Source organism: Dasypus novemcinctus, chromosome 14 (assembly GCF_030445035.2).
Source record: "Dasypus novemcinctus isolate mDasNov1 chromosome 14, mDasNov1.1.hap2, whole genome shotgun sequence".
Classification (NCBI taxonomy): Eukaryota; Metazoa; Chordata; class Mammalia; order Cingulata; family Dasypodidae; genus Dasypus; species Dasypus novemcinctus.
Genome location: NC_080686.1, coordinates 33,347,644 through 33,365,383, shown reverse-complemented (window position 1 = coordinate 33,365,383; position 17,740 = coordinate 33,347,644). Strand labels below are relative to the sequence as shown.

Sequence of the window (17,740 nt, the reverse complement as noted above, 5' to 3'; positions counted from 1 at the left end):
CTGGCCCCGCCCCCGGCCAGCTGTAAACTGCCGGCGCAGAGATGGCTGCCGTGTTGCAGCGCGTTGAGCGGCTTTCGGGCCGCGTGGTGCGCGTGCTGGGCTGTAACCCGGGTCCCATGACCCTGCAAGGCACCAACACCTACCTGGTGGGGACCGGCCCCAGGTAAATGTCCCACCCGCCAGCACACACACCCACGGCGGGGCGCGCGGGCTGGGGCTGCTCTGACTGCGCACCCCGGGAGGAGAGTCTGTGCGCGGGACCTGGGAGCGCGGCGTCCCGGCCCGGTACCACGAGCAGATGGCCTGATTCCGGAGGTTCCTTAAATCCTGACTTCCGAGAGTAACCTCTTCAGTTTACAAATGGATAATGGACGGGGGTGGGGGTGGGGGGGCAGGGAAAAGAAATGGGGGGAAACTTCACTCCCGTTTTTTAAGCCCGATTTACTCTGCTTGGTTTTTTAATGCCAGGGTGAGCATGTTTAAGCTGTTGGGGAGTCAGGATCGCCTGGAGTTGCTAAGAATCTAAGAAAAAGTTCACTTTGCTCTGCTCCTGATTTAGATAGGTGTCTTGCCCGGAGTATAACTTCCTTTAACAAGTGATTAACACATAGAAGAGGTGGCATTGGATTGGGAAAAGTGGACATAATGGACAAAGGGTATGGGGAAAGGCAGGAAGAGATGAGAGGTGGAGGCGTCTTCGGGACATGGAGCTGCCCTGGATGGTGCTTCAGAGGTAATCACCGGACATTGTAAATCCTCACAGGGCCTACATGATGGAATAGAGGAGAGTATGGGCCATGATGTGAACCAATGTATATGAGGTGCAGAGGTGCCCAAAGATGTACTTACCAAATCCAATGGATGTGTCATGATGATGGGAACGAGTGTTGTTGGGGGGGCGGAGAGGGGGGGTGGGGGGGTGGGGTTGAATGGGACCTCACATATATATTTTTAATGTAATATTATTACAAAGTCAATAAAAAATAAAAAAATTAAAAAAAAAAAAAAAAAAAACAAGTGATTAATTGTGCTGAGGCCATTTTCCTAACTCAGCAGCAGAGGGCAAGATTTTCTTGCTTCCAGTGTAAACCAGGAGGGAGGAACTAACCTTGGCTGTGTTTTTTGTTACTATTGTGTGGCCTTGTTTAAGATAGTTTGCGGGTGGAGTAGCCAATCTGTATTTCTTAGAAGACACTTTTTTTGTTGTTGTTAAACTGAATTCTCTTTTAGTGGAATTATGCAGAATATGGGGAAATAACGATTTGGGGTTTTTTGGTTTTTTTTTGCGTAACATGTCTAGGCATTGAGCAACTTTTGTTTACTTAGTCCTTAGCACACTGGATACCCTAAATAATACAAAATAAAAATAAGATATATTTCCTCTTGAACGTAGAATTTAATTGTACAGTTAAGATGTGTTACAATTAATAAAATATGGTTGGTTACAAAATACAGTTTAATAAGTACAATTCATTGATTTTTCTTTTCAAGTATCTATTGTATTTGCCTTTTCCCCCTAAGTCAGAATTTTAGAAGCAATAGGATTGAAGAGATTTGAAGTACTGCAAGTCAGGCAGGCAAAAATGTTAAGTCCAGGATAATCTAGGCAAGATCAGGAAGGTATAAGAGTTTTAGACTGGCTCCAGAACCTAGGCAAATAGAGAATTAAGCAGACTACTAAGGCAGAATGTCTTGGCTGGCCTCCCCTTCCCCTAGTAAGTCCACAGGCATTCTCTTCTCTCTTCAGTGTGTCATCTTAAACTAGTTCTAAAGCCAGTACCCAGGATGAAAATTGCACATAGTCAAAATTACACTGGAAAGTCTCTTAGGAGAACACCATATTGATGATCATTGTACTGTTTCTCTCAGTAAGTTCAACACAGCCTGCTTTTCCTCTCCGGTTGAAACAGATTGCTGGTTTTATTTGAAAACCAGATGAAGATGTTGGCTTGGGTTTAGGGGCCATGTTGTATGAAAAATACATTCTGTATCTCTTAAACACTAGACTTACTGTCAACATAGCAAAGTGCCTGTGCATAAAGAGACCTAAAGGACCTAAAACTGACTGAGGGGAAAAGCAGATTGGTGGTCTGCCATTTTATATTACTATGGAACATGAACTCCTAGAGTAGAATAGCCAGTGGAATCACTCACATTATTTAAATTATTTTCTCTCTCTTTTTCCCTTCCTCCCTTCTTCCCTTATAGTCTATATAGTTGAGCAGAAAAATTAATGTGGAAATGATATTACTCTACTAAAGTAAAAAAGTCAAGTCACTAGAAATATTAATTGGGTTCAAGTCAAAGGCTCTGAGATTGGTGTCCATCTGTTGCACGTTAAAAAACGGTTCTAAGTTCATAGATGGCTTCCATATCACTAAGCTGAATGGCGTTTTTCCATTCTTATCTTCAGCATCAATTGACACTGTTCACCACTTCTTCACAGCACATTCTCCAGGTATCTTACCTCTCTAGCTGCTCTTCTCATCCACCTTTAGAGTTTCTTCTTACCAAATCTTTGAGTTCCTCAAGATGCAGTCCTAGTCTCTCATCTGTTCTCATGCTGTCCTCTCTACCTGCATGATCTTGTCTGCTTCCTTGGTTTTACCTATTATCTATGATAATACCTATTATTAGGCAAAATCTAAATAAGTGCTTTAGACTTGGGTAGCCAACTGCTTGTTTAAATCTCTATTTAGATGACTTATAACCACTTGAAACTCAGTGTTTCTGAAATTAAATTCCTGGACCATTAAACCTGGTCCTCCTCCAGTTGTCCATGTCTCAGTAAGCAAAACCATCCACACATTTGATCATAGCATATGCCCAAGGACCCTCCCTGACATTTCTTCCTGCCACACACACATGAACTATTATGAAGTTCTCTCCATTTCTTCTGCAGTCACCCAATCCAAGCAGTACAATTCTTGCCTAAGTTTTGTAGTAGCTCATAACCCTAGCTTCTCTGTATCCCTTTTTGTCCCTCTTCAATCTATTCTACCCACACTGTATATTCAGAGTAGTATTGTAAGACTGAAACTTGGAAGACTGCATGCTCTCATTTTCACCTGCCTCATCAGCCCCATCTCAAGCCTCTCTGCCTTGCTCTCAACACTACAACCACACTGACCTTCTTACCATGCCTTTGATGAATTGTATCCCTTCTCAAGGGATACAAGCAAGCTCTTCCCTCTTCTCCCACTTGACTTCATTCATCTTTCAGAGCTCAGTTAAAATACTGCCTCAAAGAAGTCTTCCCTGACCACTCAGATTACCTTAGGTTAACGTAATCCATTGTGTTAGCACTTCATGCTTCTTCATGGCCCTTGTCTCAATTATAATAAAATGGAAATTTATGTAATGAGAGGCTCAGTGCCTTTCCCCACCTTCACCAGAAAAGAATTTCAATGAAAGCTTATCCATTACTGTATCCCCAACACCTAGCACAGAGCCTTGTACATATAAGGGGCTGTACAGTAAATTTTTGCTGAACAAATAAGCATTCTCCACATTTTCTCTTAATTTTCACTATTATAATTCTAGGACTTCTGGATAACTGCTTTTTCACCTGGTCTTCCTGCCTCACTATGATCAGCCCATGGATACTAAATGACTTTCCCTAAAACTCACTAGACCTAGTACACAGGTACTGGATAAACATTCGAATCCACACAATAATGGTCAGATCTTCCAAAGAGTATTTCTACTTTCTTGCTCTGCTTAAGAACATCCAATATCTGCAATTTCAACCTTTCCTGTCAAAGTTATATATACCTTGAGCACAGATAGTGTGCCATACTATAAAAGGAAGAAGCAATCTAGTGGAGTAAAAGAGTTAAGACTCTGGCTTCTACACTAAGAATCTTAGCTCCACCACTTAGCTACCTATATGACTTTGTATAAGACATTTACCTCTCTAAGCTTCAGATTCCTTATCTACACAGTAAAGGTTGTAATAGTACCTACTTTATTGGGATGTAATAAGGATTAAGTGAAATATAATAGAAGCACTTAATACAATCTAGCCTGTGGAAAGTACACAATAATGTTAGCTATTTTTATCACTTCTTCCCTCATAGCAGCATCTAGGTAGCACCAAGTACATGGTTGGTAACCCAGTAAGTACTAAAGTTATTCTAAAAGTAAAAGAACAAATTGATAGAGAGCGGGTCAGGTAATGCTACCTTAATATTGATATACAATACCTAGGAAGAGTAAGTTGATTCCACTAACCTGTCAGTTGAAGATTTTTTTTTCCTCCATTTGTGATGAGATTGTTCCTGTGTGCCTGCAATGTGCCAGACACTGCTTTAGTGAGTAAATAGATCCTAGACCTGTACGGATTCATTTGCATGCTTCACCTTTTCCCTTTATGAGCATAACTTGCATATGAAAAATGACTTCCTGAGATAGGGGTATTATCTGTGGCCATAAAGAGCAAAGCTACCTTGCTGGCATGGATACAGCACTATCTTCTGATCATCTGTAATAACCTATCACAGGTGTTATGGATAAGATAGCTATTTGTCAGGGAGGGTGCTGAGAAAATGTTTTTCTAATTTACAACTCATTTTTATTTGTGCCGCGTGAAGAATGCTTCTAGGTGCTTGCCTGATCAGTCCCCTTCTACCAGAAGCAGTGTGTGTCTTGAGTGTGGTCACTGGTGCTTGTGTGTAAATAACTTACATTTCTTCTCAGCACTGCCTCCTACTGCCTGTGTGACCGCCAGCAAATCAGATAGCCTTTCTGAACATCAGTTTCCTCTTGAGTAAAATAAAGTTAGATAATAAAATAACTATGCCTCCCTAGGGTTGATCTGAGGCCCAGAAGAGATGTTAAATGTGTAAGCTCTAAGTTTTGGTTTAAATTGCTGTGTAAATGTAAGATATTACCAGTGTGGCTTTTGCCTCCCTTCATGCTTGGTACAAACCTCCTTTTTAGGTTTTATAGCATCAAGACATCCATCCCTCCTCTGTTCTGAATAGATTATATTTATTCCAGAATTTGCAAAAGTCCTGTGTTTCCCACTTTAAAAGTTATTACTTTGCCAGATTCAGCTTTTTAGACCAAGCCAGATCCCTTAGAGGATCTTCAAAGGGAGGCCGGTGAACCATGCTTCTAGTGCCAGGGCCTCACATCGCTCACGTGTTTTCGTTGGCAAGCAGGCAGCACAGGCATTCTAAAAGAGCTTTCTTGGCTACTAGGTGTTACCACATGTGGATATTAACCCTGCTAATTTCCAGTCATGGTTTTTTATATGCTCTGTGTCCTTAATTAAAAATAAGACATTATTGTTTAAATTTAGTTTTATATTACAGTGTATTTCAAAAGAGAGTTCCATGGGAGGAGTCGGAGGCAAGGATTTAAAAAAAGGTTCCTTGGTGATTTGAAAAAAAATTGAGAAGTTTTTGTTTGAAGCATGGAAGAATTCTTCTCAAGGGCCAGAAGACCTTCAAAGCAGCCGAAAAATACTTATTAAAGGGCAACAATTTGTGGTTAAATACCACATAACTCCAAATCCATGGAGGTGGCCAAAATGCAGGATAGTGGGCTATAAAGTAACGTGGGAGTATCGTAGTGTTATAGTTTTGTATATTTTTTATTTAGTGAATGACTAAATGTGTACTTTGCCAAGTACTGCACATGTATTGTAGATATGGAAATGAATCCATAAATTCTGTGTCTTGCTGAACTTTGCATCTTACAAGGTATGCACCATGTTATCTTGTACATGTAAGTGTTCATTATTCATTAACATGTGAACTAAATTCACTCAACAGATATTTACTGAGTGCCTATTATGTGCCAGGACTGTTCAGACACTGGAGATACATAAACAGAATTAATAGTTAATTCACAGTAAGTCAGGCCTGATTTTATCCTCTCCTTTCTCCTTGTCCTCTAATATAATCAGGGGTTCTTGACATGTGGTCTGTACCCCCAAAGACTCCATGGATATAATTCAGGACGTCTGTAACCATGGATGGGGAAGAAAGAATTACATTTTTATTAACCTCAAATTGAAAATTGGCATTTTATTCGATTATTAATATAGACAACAAACTACAGTAGTAATAGCAGTACTTTTGGGTTTTTTCCCTAATATTTTCATTACATGTTACAGTCAGGATAGATACCTCAAAATAATGTATACATTCATCACTACTTAGAAATTATTGTAATTATAAGATTTGGTACTGGTCTTGTATTTAATATGATAAGAAAAAAACATGTAATATATGACAAATTTTGTGTTTTGATCATTGGTTTGCTTCGTAATCCTCCATATTTTATGTTATGCCCTTCAAAACATTATTTTGAGAGAGGCCCTTGGACTTTACCATACTGTATGTGGTTAAAAAAAAAGATAAGAACCCGTTACCTACAGTTGTTCCTCAGACCCAAAGAAAATGGGCATTAGAGTCAGATAGATCTGGATCTAAACATATAAACTGCTAGAGTTTGTGACATTGGGCAAATTATTTAACTTGTCAAGACCTCAGTTTCCTCATCTGTAAAATGAGACTAAAATCTCGGGATTGTTTGGATACTTAAATAAGAACAAAAATAAACCTCCTGCCTTACTCATTCATCCATCAAATATTTATTGAGTGTCTGTGACAGGCTTGTGTCTAAGCCCTGGAGATACCAATGAATCAAACAGACAAGGCTCCTGCCTCATTTGGGCTCAAATTTGTGGGGAGATGGAAAAGAGGAAGAAATAGGCCATAAGTAAACAAACGTGAATATATAATATATATTATATATAGTATAGTATGCATGGAGGAAAAACAAGGGAGGTGGGCTAGGGATGCCATCAAAATTCACCATGACCCAAACCAAACTCATCTCAAATCCCCTCTAATGTTCAGTCTTGGTTAATAGCACACTCATCACCCCACCTAGAAACGCTTTCCCTTCCCTTCTATGTCCAGTTGTCTAAAAGTCCTGTTATTGTGTCTCCAAGATCTCTAAACCATTTCCTCCTTAAATATCCACTGCCAATGGGACCTTCTAATGCCCCCTGGGACCAGTATAACCATCTGGTTGTTCTCTCTCCAGAATGGACTTCTGAAATAGATAAGCTGCTGTACTGGTCTTAGGATGTAGAGACCAGTGACCTGCCCCCCTGTGAGAGAATGGTTTGTTTTTACTGGCTGCCTCTCTCAGGGAATAGGGTTAGGGATACAAACTGCTCAATATAAAATAGCCATCCAGTTACCTGCTATCTATTTCCGTATTTTAATGTTCTGCAAAATGCTTTCTGTTTTTTACTCTTATTGTTTGTTTTTGGTCATACACAGCTCCCCCTTCCTACCTGCCACTAGAATGTAAGCAAGGATCTTTGTTTTGCTTACTGTAAGAAATAAGGATGTGGCACGTAGTAGGTAACCTGTAAACTTATTGATGGAAGAAGAAATAAGTGAGAAATTCAGCTTTCTATCAAGACTACTGTCTCGGCCAGCCTGAAATAGCAAGGTGTTACTGTAAAAGAGCACAAAATAAGGAGCTGGCGAATTGATTCTTGAGCAGGAAAATGTTACCCTGATTTCTCTGATTAAAGAAAACATCATAGAGAAAGGCCATCCTGTAATATTAGTGCGAAAGGACAAATATAAGAAAGGTCTAGAGCCATAAGCATAAAAATATAACTAATAGGGTGGGTTGTCTAAGTAAAGAAAGAAACCAGCTCAAACATTTTTCCCGTGCTTCCCTACCACCATGATTTTCATGTGTAGGAGAGACTGTAAGTTATGAATCTAGGACATAAGGTAAGATATGAATCTGTGCTTCTTTAGGGATACCATTGAATAAATTCTTTCATATCTATGAGATATTTGAGGACTTTGTGAAAGCTCTTGGAAGAAGAGTAGATAAGTGCACTTATTTCTAGAGCCTGATTACTGGGTTTTGTATGCTGGTTCTGTCATTTATTTGTGGAGTAATCTTGGACAAGTTACTTAACTTCATCATCTAATAATGAACCACCTACCTTTTAAGGTTGTTCTGAGGAATACATTTGTTAACATAAGGTTTTGGGGAAGTTTCATGCTTATTGTAAGTGCTGCGTGAGTGTTTGACTTACTTGTTCAGTGTGACATTTTTACATTTAACTATAATCTTTTTCAAAAAAACCTTCTTAAGGTGAAATTACTATAGTTAAGCTGAAGTAACACATAACTGGTTTTATACAGTGTGTTAAAAGGAAAAATGTATGCCGTCTTTTAAATTTAATATAAATTATCTGCATGAATAATATGATAGTGTTAACTCTTTATTCCCATTATGTGATTATCTTCCATTTAACTTTCAGGAGAATCCTCATTGACACTGGAGAACCAGCAATTCCAGAATATATCAGTTGTTTAAAGCAAGCTCTGACTGAATTTAACACAGCAATCCAGGAAATCATAGTGACTCATTGGCACCGGGACCACACTGGAGGCATAGTAGATATTTGTAAAAACATCAGTAATGGTAAGCAGAAAACATTAAGTTCATTGAGGAAAGCGGCTTTTTTGAAACAATTTATTTTGGTTATAGAGCTAAGTAAGCTAGTAAACCTTTTCACTGAATTCACTGCCTATGTTTAAGAGGTATTTTAGGAAATTAACGTTACTGTGGAGTAATGTCCCCAATTTTAACAAAGAAAGAAAGAAAAAGTCATGTTTTCTGTTTCAAGTCTTCCTCTAACTTTTATTTTTCCCCTTTCCTGATGGTGAAAGTGAGTGGTAATTCAGTCTGTGTGAGAATTACTACTTAAAATTGAATCACTAAAAAAAAAAAGGTAATCATAGCTAACAACTGTTGTGCGTATACCACATGCCAAAAAACTGTGCTAGGCACTTTATATCAGTTACTGTCAGCTAGATGCTGTTAATAATGTCCACATTTTAAACAGATGATCTCAGGTCTTCCATAACTTTAAGGCAATTACTAAAATATACTAAAATTCTGGAAAATATCATTATATTGATAACTTTCTGTCCCTCAAACCAATTCAGTACTGACATTTTATTTTCTCTCTCCATTTTCCCTTATCTAATCATCACATACCTTGTGCCATCACAAGGCACATAGGACAAATATTGTATGATTCCACTTATGTGAAATACCTAGAATAAGCAAATTCACAGAGACAGAAAGTAGATTGGAGGTTGTCAGAGGAAGGGAGGAAATAGGCATGGGAGTTACTTCTTGGTGGGTACAGAGTTTCTACTTGAGGTAATAGAAAAGTTTTAGTAATTGATTGTGCTGGTAGTAGCACATCGTGAATGTAATCAACAGGACTGAATTTTATATTTGAATGTGGTTAAAAGGGGAAAATTTAGGTTGTATATGTATTATTAGAATAAAAATTTTTAAAAAACACAGGACTGTACAGCACAGTGAACTCTATTATAAACAACAGACTATAGTTATTAGTACAATTATTAAAAAGTTCTCTCATGAATTATAGCAAATGTACCACACTAATGCAAGGTATTAATAATAGGGTGGTATATGGGAACCCTGTATTTTATGCATGATTTTTCTGTAAATCTACAGCCTTTCTAATTTAAAGAAAAATGATGCAAATGGCAAATTTTATATGTATGTTACCACAAAAAAATAATTTCAATTTTTTAAAATCAATCAAAAAAATTGTTTATGAGACAAAATTTTTTCCTTCATAAATCAACTTTATTGAGCTTTAATTTACATGCATAAAATGCACCCATCTCAAGGATACATTTTGGTGAGTTTTAACAAATGTAAACAGCCATGGTACCATTTCAGTCAAGATATACAACATTTCCACCAACCCAAAAAGGGGGGGCCCTGTGCCCCTTGGCAGTGATTCTTCCTTGTACTTCCAGCAAATCACTGAACTACTTACTTTCACTATATATTAGCTTTGCCTGTTCTAGAATTTCACCTAATAGAAGCATAATCACTCTTTTATTTCTGGCTTCTTTTCACTTGACATTATGTTTTTGAGATTCACCCACTTTGCTTGTGTCAGTAGTTTGTTCCTCTCTATTACCAAGAAGGATTCCATTGTATGAACATACCACAATTTGTTTATCCAGACCCCTGTTAATGGGCACTCAACTCCTACTATCTTTAAATTAAAAATTAAAATAGTTTTGGGTTCCATAGAAAATAGTGAATATTTTAATGAAGTAGATGACCTGTTTTGGATTAACTAAAAGAAAATCAAAGAGAAAATTGATGCTGCTTTGTAGTCACTGAAATCTTAATATACTTTATTTTAGAAGTGCCTTTCTTACTGGATTTAATTATGAGGTTAGCAAAGTTGTAGACCCTGATTTGTTCATCATTGAAATTGTACATGGGAAGCGGACTTGGCCCAATGGGATTTATGCGGTTCAAACCCCAGGCCTCCTTGACCCATGTGGAGCTGGCCCATGCGCAGTGCCGAAGTGAGCAAGGAGTACCCTGCCACTCAGAGGTGTCCCCTGCATAGGGGAGCCCCACGCGCAAGGAGTGTACCCCATAAGGAGAACCACCCAACACGAAAGAAAGTGCAGCCTGCCCAAGAATGGCCCCACACACGGAGAGCTGACACAACAAGATGACGCAACAAAAAGAAACACAGATTCCCGGTGCCACTGATGAGGATAGAAGCGGTCACAGAAGAACACACAGGGAATGGATACAGAGAGCAGACAACCGGGGGCGGGGGACGGAATAAATTAAAAAATAAATCTTTAGGAAAAAAAAAGAGAAATTGTACAGAGGTACCTTTTATAATCTTTACCCCCCCCCCAAAAAAATTCCATGCATTTTTCCATTCTCTGAAACCTTAGCATTTTTGTTTCATGTTATTGATTTATTGTGTTGTTTAATTATTGGTATGGCAGAAACTTTTTGACTAATTTTCACTGCTAATAACCATTATTTTTATAGGCCACACCAAAAATATAAATGCCATTTAATAAGATTTCTGTGGGAAGATACAGTATAATTTCCAAGCATCCTGCTTACAGAATTTTAGAACACTGTATTTTTTGGAAACTCCTAGTGGTTTATAGGGAGCCAGAATTTTACTGGAAATGAGAACTATGTAGCCCTAGGCTGCTTGAATATTTTATTGCTTTCCTAGAGCTGCCATAACAAATTACCACAAATTGGGTAGCTTGAAACAACACAAATGTATTTTCTCACGCTCTTGGAGGCTCGAAGTCTCAAATCAAGATGTTGGCTGTGCCAGGTTCCCTCTGAAGGCTCTAGGGAGGAATTCCTTCTTGGCTCTTCTGGCTTCTGGTGGTTCCCGGCAATCCTTGGCACCCCTTGGTTTGCACCTCATCATTCTAATCTCTGCCGTCACATGGCCCCCTTCCTCCTTTGTCCTCTGTGTCTGTATCCTAATATCGCTCTCTTTTCTCTTATAAAGATACCAGTGATTGGATTTAGGGCCCAGTTTTATCCACAGTGACTTTGTCTTAACTTGATTGTCTCTGCGAAGTCCCCATTTCCATTAAGTCCCATTTCCACTTGCACAGGTACCAGGAATTAGGACTTGAACGCATCTCTTGGGGTGTACACAGTTCAACCCTCACAAATGTTTGGTTTGGTTAGTTTTGTTTTTTGTGGGGGTGTTTTTAATAATAATTTATTGAGGTAAAATTCACATAACATAAAATTCACCATTTTATAAATGAACTGTTTACTTAGTACATTCACAAAGTTGTACCACAGTTACCTTTTCCTAGTTCCAAAACATTTCCATCACTCCAAAGCATCTCTCCCTATTCCCCACTCCCTCCAGCCCTGGCAACTGCCATTTTGTATTCTGTCACTATGGCTTTATCTGTTCTGAATATTTCATATAAATGGACTCATACAGTATTTGGTCCTTTTGTTTGTGGCTTCTTTCACTTGGCCAATGCTTGGGAGGTTCTTGTAGCATGTATAAGTACTTTGTTCTTTTTTATGGCACAGTAATACTCCATTGTACAGATACAACAATTGTATTGATCCATTCATCCATTAAAGGCCATTTACTCAGTTCCCACCTTTTGGCTATTATGAATAGTGCTGTTAAGAACATGTGTGTACATGTACTTATTCTAGTATCTGTTTTCAGTTATTTTGGATATGTACTGTTTGTTGTTGAGTAATTTTGTAAAATAAATTTATCTGAGAATTTAAAATTATTTTGCTACTGAAGTCAGGTCTTTGCCAAGTATTTCACCTCTGCATCCCAGGAGTCAGTTTGCTTCTGCGCTATTCAATCAGAATATGGTTATATTAGAAATTATAGGTGATCCTCATAATTTGCAGATTTTGTATTTGCCAATTCACCTAATCACTAAAGCTTATTTGTCTCCACAGAATCATTATTTGCAGCACTTTCACAGACATGGGCAGAACAGCAAAAAAATTTGAGTAACCCAACACACATGTTCCCAGCTGAGAACTGTACTCACTGTTAAAAAGCATCCTTTTCACAGTATATTTAGTACCGTGCTTTTCATATTTTTGTCCTTTTGGTTGGTGATTACATTGCTTAAAATGGCTGCCAAGAAGCGGGCGGAAGTGCTGTCTAGTGTTCCTGAGCGGAGGAAGGCTGTGATGTGCCTCAAGGAGAAAATACGTGTGTTGGATAAACTTTGTCCAGTCAGGGACGAGTTGTAGTGTGATTGGCTGTGAGGTCGTTAGTGACTGAACAATGTATGTTAAATAAGGTCTCTTTAAACAGAAACACACGTAAAACAGGATAATGTATTGATCAGCTGATGAAAATGTTACAGCCTCTGTTTGCAGGAACCTAACCCTGTATTTTCCCTAGGATCAATGGTTAAGTATTGAGTTATTCAGTGGTGCTTGCAGTGACTTTTGTAAAATATCCCTACCATGAATAAGGAGAATCAGCCGTGTCGTGTATCAACAATATCACATCTCAGCTTAAATAATTAGCGTTAGTAATGAAGTTATATAATCCATTATTGAAACCTTAACAACTGACTCAGGGTTTGCTCCTGTTAAATTAATTATATGATAGAGAAAGTAGATTAGTGGTTGCAGGGGCTGGAGGAAGGAGGGAATGGAATGAGGATATGGGTCTTCTTTTTGGGGTGATGAAAATGTTCTCTAATTAGATAGTGGTGATGATGGTATAATTCCTAGTGTACTAAAAACCACTGAATTGTATACTCTAAAAGGATGAATCTCATATGTGACTCATATCTTGTTAAAGCTGATATTAAAATAATTTTGAGTTATATTATTGCTTTCAGCATATCATTTCTTCATCCTACCTATAGATTGCTATTGTGAATAGGATATGATATGTGTATTCATATTTGTACATAATTTTTTAAATGGACACCAAGTTATATTATGACATTTATTTTGTAATTTTGAAATAATTGTGATTTTTTAGGATTGTCTGCCAAGCTCTCATAACTAGAAATATGGCCTTCACATCTTTACTGAAAATCTGAATAATGCAGTTTAAAAACAAAAACAAAAAAAACACCTCACCATCCTGCATTGGTAATGAAAACAGACATATTATACATAGTCATTTCCCAGCCTCCAGGATACAAAATAATGGAGTTTGAGGTTGGGGGGAGGAAGGTGCTCTTTGCTGTTGCTTGTTTTATTTTATTTATTTAATTTTTTTAAAATGTCTCTCCCCTTCCCCGCACCCCTTCCCCTCCTCCAGTTGTCTGCTCACTATGTCCATTTGCTGTGTGTTCTGTGTCCGCTTGTAATCTTGTAAGCAGCACTGAGCATCTGTCTCTTTTTGATTGCATCATCTTGCCACGTCAGCTTTCCATGTGTGCAGGCTGCACTTTTTTTGTGCTGGGTGGCTCTCCTTTCAGGGCACACTCCTTGCACACGGGGCTCCCCTACACGGGGGACACCCCTGTGTGGCACAGCACTCTGCGCACATCAACACTGCTCATGGGCCAGCTCATCACATGGGTCAGGAGGCCCTGGGTTTGAATCTTGGGCCTCCCATGTGGTAGGTGGATGCCCTATCCATTGGGCCAAATCTGCTTCCCTTGTTTTATTTTTATTTCATATTTTTTTATCTCCTCTATCCTCCATTCTAGACAGATTTCTTTGCCTTGCCAATTTTTCTTTAAAATATCTTTTTCTCTCTCCGAATTTCCAGTGCTTCCACCCCGCCCCAGTGTTGAGTACCTCCCACCCAACTGGACTGGTGCAGCCCTTCCCTCTCAGTCTGCTTGCTCACTCCCGCGCCTATCTCCCCAACTGCAGCAGCCATGCTGATCACCTGGTTAACACTATTTCCTTATTTTACCCAAGAGTGTGCAGTGGCCACATACACAGTCAAATTTAAATTCCCCTAGTATATGAAAGGCAACTTAAGGTCCTCCCTCACCTGATCCAATCTTCCCGAGCCAGCTTAGTCCATTTTCCCCAACCAGTGTCTTGCTTTTGACAAGTTCATCACCGTGTGTGGTCCAACATGTGCCATGCTCCTTCTCACTGCCATGCCTGACAGATGCTGTTCTGCTTACCTCATGAGTCTTTCTCCATATCTTTTCCCATCCTTCTCCTCCTTTGAGTCTCTCCTTAAGTTCTGTCATATTTATGAATCCTTTTCCAACTGTTTCTCCATTCTCTGAACTTCTGTTGCTTTTGTTAGCTGAACCATTCATTTGGCACTCCTTAAACGTGCTGAGTATGGTTCATTGTTTCCTTTTCATAAGTCTTGTAGCTTTTATAACTTGCTTTTATTCACTGTACATAATATACTGGGTTGGTAATTGGCACTCAGCTGCTGATTGGTTAGTGGATTGATTTTCTTTGCCTGAGTAAGAGGCAGTATAGGTGAAACTTACTTTAAAGTTTTCCTATTTGGCACCAGGTTTGGGGCACCCTCTCAGCACTCATAGCAAGGACCTTAAGGCTGTCATCCTTTTAATAGTAACTCCTGGCATGACTTCTTCAACTATTTTTTAGGCACCTAGATAGAGACAAGTTTCCAGGTTCTTTATTACCGCCTCTTCAACACCTGTCTTAATAGCAAAGCTAGCTGGTATTCTGGAAGAAGTCCTTTCACATTTTTTTCACAAAATAGGAGTCGCTAGAAAACACAAAGGCTTTTATAGAGAACTAGAGGCCTATGAGAGAATAAAAAGCTCTTTTGTTGAGACGTAAGAAATCTCAGAGACATGCTGCTATAATTCATCCCATTCTATATTATCTCTTAATGTTGCAAGTACAGTATTCTTTTTAGTCATTCATACAGGTTAGCACTATAAAAGTTCATCTCACAAGAGGCCGAGTTAACATTTAAAATTGACTTAATATATTTTACATGTTTTATAACTAGGCACTACATATTGCATTAAAAAACTTCCACGTAATCCTCCCAAAGAAGAAATTATAGGAAATGGAGAACAACAGTATGTTTATCTGAAGGACGGAGATGTACTTGAGACTGAGGGAGCCACTCTAAGGTAAGTTAAGATGCTTTGGCTGGGGAAGGTGAGAGTATATGTGTATATGTTATGAAAAAGGAGAAGAGAAATATTTATGCATATTTGCTTGTGTGTGTGAAGAACATCTTAGGAAGGATGTACAAGGAATCTGATAACATTGATTACTCTGGGGGAAAAAAATGGGTAGTGTATTACTCAGCCAAAGGGGTGCTGATGCAAAATACCAGAAATTGGTTGGTATTTATTTGGGGTAGCAGCTTACAGATACCAGTCCATAAAGCATAAGTTACTTTCTCACCAAAGTCTATTTGGAGCAAGATGGCTGTCGACATCTGTGAGGGTTCAGGCTTCCTAGGTTTCTACGTTCCTGGAGCTTGTTTTTCTCTAGGTTCAAGGTTCCTTCCTTCCTAGGGCTGGCTTCTCTTTCCTCTCTGAGCTTACTTCCCAGGGCTCCAGCTTAAGTCTTCAGCATCAACTCCAACATCAAAACTCCAGCATTTGAAACCCCTCAGCTCTGTTCTTCCCCATGCGTTTTATCTGCCCTTGGTGGGTGGGGACTCAACGCCCTAATCATAACTCAGTCATGCCCAGGCACAGACCAGATTACAAGCATAATCTAGTATCTATTTTTGGAATTCATAACCATATCAAAACTGCTGCAGGTAGTTTGAGAAACAGGAAAAGAAAGACCATTCACTTGATAAACCCTTTTTAAAATTGTTTGAATCATTATCATTTTTAATAAATTAAATATAAATTAAAAAACAATTAGCATCTCCTCCTAGGATAGTTTAAGGATCTACCTATTAATTCAATTCAGAGCTTTCTAACGCTCTCAGTTCCAGAAGAGGACCCATACCTATACCTAAAGTAAATATATTTTAGGTCGGACCCATAATCCCTTACGACCCATTTGAGGGATTCCAAAAGGTATTTCAAACTCAGCAGTTTTAAAACAGAACTAATTGTGCTCCCCCCGTCATAATCTATACTAGCTTTCTAATTTCAGATTCTCTATTTCTGTCACTACTTGAGACTTCATTCATTTTCTAAGATCGAAGCATTGAGGTTACCTCTGACTCCTCTGCCTTTAGCTCTGCCTTTCCCCATCTGATCAGTTAGCTTTTCCTCAGAAAATGTATGTCACGTTTTCTTCACACCCACTACCACTGTGTTCTACATAACCCTTCTGTCACCAGGCTCGCCCCCCTTTCTAGTCTTCCATTTCTGTCCTGTGTCATTTGTGATCTTTAATTGCTCTCATTGCATACAAAATATGACTTCCCTTACCAAGCCTTAGTCTGGACCCAAACCACTTTTCTGCTCCTAGCTCGCACTACTCCCCTCACGAATAGATATATCCACCTGCTCCATTTGCCACGTTTATGCCTGTTCTCATAGCTTCACCTTTGCTAGCCATTCCCCCTCCCCCCTACTCATTTCCCTGGTAAATTCTTATCAACTCATCCTTGAAAGTCCAGTTCACATGTTACTTACTACAAGAACCCCACCTGAGCATAATTAACTCCTTTCACATAGCTTGTATTTATTGTTGTACTTCGTTAAGTTTTATTGGAGATTTTGTGTATATAGGTGTCTCCTTAAATGGTGATGAGCTCATTCAGGTCCCTATATTAGTTAAGTTAATGCCAGTTACCATAAGCCAACCCAGAAACATAAAATGACTCAAATATGAAATACATTTATTAATCACATAAAGTCCTAAAAAGGTTCCTGATTATTGAGTGACCTCCTTCAAGAAATAGTTCCAGGTCCTTCCATTCCAGATGGTACTTCAACACATGGCCTTCAAGATTGCCATTCTAATCTCAGTCAGTCCAACAGTGGGGAAAGAGCACAGAGGGGATCTTGTATGGGAGGTTTTCATGGGCCAGGCCTACTGCATTGGTTATAAATCCAGTCTTGTGCCACCCCTAATTGCAGTTTAACTGTACCCAGGAGAAAGGGAAAGGACTTGGTGATCAGCCATTCTCCAACACAGATATGAGGATCATTTTTGTATCCTCCATCCCTGCCACATAGAAGGCAATGAATATTCATTCTAGATGTAGTAAGTATGTATAAAGAGGCTAGGTAGATGAACAGATAATGTGTAAAAGAACATGAAGTAACAAGTATCCAAACCCCTTTTCAAAGCAGTGCTTTTTCCACTATAGCAGTGCATTATAAAACCTAATTTATAAACCAGCTAGTTTTGACCAATTTTCTTAAAATGCTAATGTTGAAAATAGGACATTTTCTCATATTATTTGCTCATGATACCAACAAGAACAAACATTACATTATTG

General features: G+C 38.8%; 1 protein-coding gene across 1 annotated transcript in view; it reads left to right on the top strand.

Moving 5' to 3' along the window:
* LACTB2 (lactamase beta 2) overlaps positions 1-17,740 on the top strand; it is a 31,943-nt gene continuing 14,203 nt past the window's right edge. Inside the window, exons 1-3 of the mRNA XM_004449637.5 lie at positions 1-163; positions 8,315-8,478; positions 15,323-15,449. Of these exons, the coding sequence (XP_004449694.1) occupies positions 42-163; positions 8,315-8,478; positions 15,323-15,449 (413 nt within the window). The 5' untranslated portion in view covers positions 1-41. The remainder of the gene's footprint in view (positions 164-8,314; positions 8,479-15,322; positions 15,450-17,740) is intronic.